This window comes from Mesitornis unicolor, unplaced genomic scaffold, assembly GCF_000695765.1.
Source record: "Mesitornis unicolor isolate BGI_N332 unplaced genomic scaffold, ASM69576v1 scaffold18431, whole genome shotgun sequence".
In the NCBI taxonomy this organism is placed as follows: Eukaryota; Metazoa; Chordata; class Aves; order Mesitornithiformes; family Mesitornithidae; genus Mesitornis; species Mesitornis unicolor.
In genome coordinates, this window is record NW_010165977.1 from 39001 (window position 1) to 43306 (window position 4306).

The following is a 4306-nucleotide window of genomic DNA, read 5'->3' on the forward strand; positions in this document are numbered from 1 at the left end:
TGAAGCTTCAAAGGTTGTGTTCTATAAGCTCTTCTGTTGTGAGGTTCAGGCATTTGTATGTACTTGCTTCTTGTGGTCGTTGAGCATTAATAGAAGTTTTGGTGTCACATCACTAAATCTGAGTTGAAATAGGAGATTATTTGAGAATTGTCTTGTATAAAACTACTGGTGAAGAAAATAGGGAACATGTATCATCCTGTTGACAGAGCTCGTTATGCTGTAGGCCCATAGGCAGTCGGTGTCACCGCTGACCAGTCTTGCTTGATTGACCATTATGTTTCTCTCAGATGATGGAGCCTTGTGCACTGTTGCTTGCAACTGTTTTTGTCTCTGTTAATGATCAGTGCTTTCACCAGCTACACTGCTGTTTCTGCGTTTGTTGGAGACAATGGTGTATATGCTTCTGGTCAGGAAAATTCCAGCTATGAATGTAAAATAGCTGCCATAAATGAGAAACTGAGAAATGGAGGTGGGGAAGAAGGAAGAAGATGAGTCAAAAACTGCTTTTGCTGTTAGGTAATAACTTAAGAGGTTTCCCTCCACTTCTGCCTTCCCTTCCCTGTCACCTATGCCCCATAATGACCCATCTTGAAAGGATGCAAGAAATCTGGCTGTTTGACTTCATACTGTAGGAAGTCTGTGGTTGTGAAAGGAAGGGAAGTGAATACTCTGTTATGGCTTCCCCTCCCTGCCTCAATAAGGGAGGAGAACAGCTGCCCTCTGCTTCCTGGCTCTTCTCTGAGAGGATGAAAGCTAGAGACTAGGTCCTCATTCAGTACATAAGTTTAAGTTTAGAAATTTAATGGGAAATCATGAGAAATTAACTTTCAGAAGTACAGTATCTTAAAGGCACATCCAATGAAGCTATGTAACTTAGAATTACCTTAGATTGCCTTTCAGCTTGCTTCCTGCTTCTGGTTAAGGTATTTTGACAATAAACTCGTGAATAGTAAGCCTTTAAATTTAAAACAAACAAAACCCCAGAGTCATAAGTGGTGGTCTTTCCCTTCTGCTTTATGAAAATCTTCTTAAAATTATTGCGGAAATGCAAAATTGGTAGGATTAGAGGACAAGTAGGTTCTAGTAGCTGTTCACTTTAAATGAACCTGTTTTTCAAGTGAGTAACTGTCCTAAGCTATAGCACATTACCTAGTATCTTCCCAGAGGCTGATCTTGGAGCAGAGCAGTCTTTTGGAGGAAAGTTGGGGAACTGAGAGCAGCGTGAGTGATAGAGCTTACCTGGGTGCTGATATCCAGTCCCAGACCTTTTGAATCTACCACAACAACAGTTAAAATTGTCTGAATCACCAGTGCAACAAAGTTGTTGAAGCCAAATATCAAAGCATAACGCTCCATGCTTAGATTGACAGCAATCTGAAACCTGAAAATGAATGTACAGGTTAACTAAACTATGGAGATAAAGGACATTTACAATTTACTTAGGAGAGGAAGTTTGGGAACAATTTAATGTGCACAGTGGATTCTTCAAAGAATGAAGCCTTTTCAGTCTTTGCTATTAAGCTTTAACAGCTTCATTTTGGCAGAAATCACTTGTTTTTCTGGCTTTGGCACTTCTGAGCATCCTAGTTATCTTTTATTTATTTGGGTGGATATTTTTGCTAAATAAAAATGTGTGTATATTTATTCAATAACTTAGAGAATACCTATACATAGATCATTGAACAGCTAAATGCAGAATAAGGTAATTTCTGACTTGGGAGTAACTTATGATAATGGTTAGGTCATATAATTTGAAGCATAGTTTTTTATGTACGCTCGAAATAATATGTGCTGCTGTCATTACCTATTTGAAAAATCTTATTTCTAGTGAAACTTTCAGTAAGATTCCAATGAATTAAAAAAATGTGTCACTGATCTAAATAAATCTAATTAGAAGAGTTGTGTATAATACTTACGTTGCTATTGTTATAAGGAGCATATAGAATGCTTTAAATGCAAGGTAACCAGCATAACATGCCCAGATGTTGTCAGTAAAGTGCATGAGAAACAGAGAGCCAGATTCCATTGCAGAGAAAATTCCCAAAGCCAGTTCTCCAGAAAGATCCCAGTTTACTTTGGCATACCCAACTGCCATGGATGTTGCTGAACCTGAAAATTTAAGAGTAACAAAACTGAAACATTATCATCCTAGAGCCATTGCGTAAGTGTGTCAGTGGATCATACCAGGAGCTCTTGAGGTGTTATGGTCACTGTGGGCTTTGGTAATAGTGTGGCTTATTCTCTGTTAGTAGGATGGCAGCTTTCTGTTTATCTGGTTGGGTTTTTTTTCTCCTTGCTTGCAGACTGAAGTACTCTGAGTAAATTGCCTCATGCCTAAGGCTGGAGGCAGCAATGTACCGTCTATTGTTGTAACTCCATTTTTTGAAAACTATGAGCAGAAAAGAACAATCTCACCAAGCATTTTCTGCCAAACTATGTGTAATAGAGTTTAATTCCTTCATGTAAAGATCTTTATGAAACGAAAATCTATTGCAGTCATTCATGCTTTAGTTTTTATGAAAGTGTCTTTTCAGTTTCTAGTGAAAAACCTCATGAACTGCATTTGAAAGTGCCTTGTTGACCATCACGTACAGTAAAAACCCTTACTTGAGTGTAATATGGTATAATAAACTCCAGTGCCTTTGTTTTGTTGTAGATAATGAAGTTTTTTTCACCCCAGCTCAATTCTGGAGAAGTATTTTCTGCTGCTCTAAGCAGGGTATCTGGTTATGATGGGGTTTCTTTATGATCCTTTAGCACAGAGACTCCTGTAGGTTTAGAAAAGCTTTTTGAAACACAGTATGCTGAGGTTTGTAGCTCAAATGCAAAGCTGGTTCAGGCAGGTTATACAGCAGTGAGTTACTGGAGTACAGAGAGTACCAGTTGCCCAGATGTCTTCAAGCAGGCAAGCACACTAGTGCAAAATTAGACTTCACTTGCTGGTTGCATGTGCTCTTAATCAAAATTCAAAAAGTCCTACTGTAGCCATAGTAGGTCATAGCAGGCCTATTCCTTTGGTCCATCACTGCTATAACCAGAAGTTTCTGGTACTGCAAGTGCTTTCTGTATTCCAAAATTGTATCAGGTGCTGGAGCGTAAAAGCAAGAAAACCCATGGGAATACTATGCAAAGCAGTAGTCTGAGAAGTTTTGAATCATAGAATACCAGGTTGGAAGGGACCACAAGCATCATCTAATGCAACCTTTCAAGATAAGTATAGTTTAAATGAGATGAGTCAGCATTTGGAGTAGCTTCAGTAAAATGTGTGTTCATGCTGGTTGCAGGGAGGAAGAGTAAACTGACAGTTTCCTGTAGAAATGTGAGATGAGGCTCCTAGTATGGAGGAGACAGAGCAGGGTAAATGTGAGCTTGGCAATGAGGTTCCATTGGCACTGCACAGCTGTTAAAATGAAGTTGCCCTTTAACCATATGCTTTTTTGTTCTGTGTTCAAAAAAAGTAATGCCATTTGGATGGATCAAGTAAATATAAAGAGAATCGAAATAACTGAGGTTGGAAGAGACCTCTGGAGATCGCCTAGCTTTGCTAAAAACAGGGTCAACTAGAGCAAGCTGTTCAGGATGGCATCTAGGTTTTGAACATCTCCAAGGATGGAGAGTCCACATCTCTGACCAACCTGTTCCAGGGTAAAATCACCCTTACAATAAAGATGTTCTTTTATGTTTAAGTGAAACTTTGTTTAAATTTGTGCCTCTTGTCCTGTTACTGGACACCACTAGGAAGAGTCTGGCTCCATCCTCTTTACTTCTCCCCTTCGAGTCTTTATGCACATTAAGGGGGTCCCTCGTTCTCTCCTTGTATGTCACATCCAGAGGCAAACTCACTGATCAGGATATGAATGCAGTCACAATGTTTGTTCAGGAGCACTTACCCTGAGATGATCTTTAATCCGCTGTCTAAACAGACCATCTAGAGCAGTGTATCAGTTAATATGCACTTTTAATTCTTAAACCACCAAGCTTAAGATGTCTTTGAGGAAGGAATAGGTAAGGTGTCATTGCACAGGGTTTTTGAACTGTTTAGAGTTGAATTCATGGTCTAAACAGCACTGTGAGCTTAAAATCTTAACGCAGTGGTGGAATGAGGCTACCCTAAGAAGGAAAAGCATATATCTATGTATTTTAAGAGTATTTTTGATGGCCCCATTGATAACATTGTACAGCAACAACATGCTTTGCACATTTTTTGTTGTGATCTTATACACTGGATACCCAGCACAGGATGGGTTAGAAGTAGTTTCTAATGATCTTTTACTTACTCAGAAAAGTTGCTATTGCTTCAACAGCT

General features: G+C 39.1%; 1 protein-coding gene across 1 annotated transcript; it reads right to left on the bottom strand.

The window, feature by feature from the left end:
- Positions 1-333: 333 nt before the first annotated feature.
- Positions 334-3088, bottom strand: LOC104548718 (thiamine transporter 2-like; the record flags this gene model as incomplete). The annotated part of the gene is made up of 4 exons (XM_010194815.1): positions 334-456; positions 1240-1381; positions 1917-2109; positions 2981-3088. Coding segments are annotated over 4 exons (566 nt in total), but the record flags the coding sequence as incomplete, so codon positions are not given.
- Positions 3089-4306: the final 1218 nt, after the last annotated feature.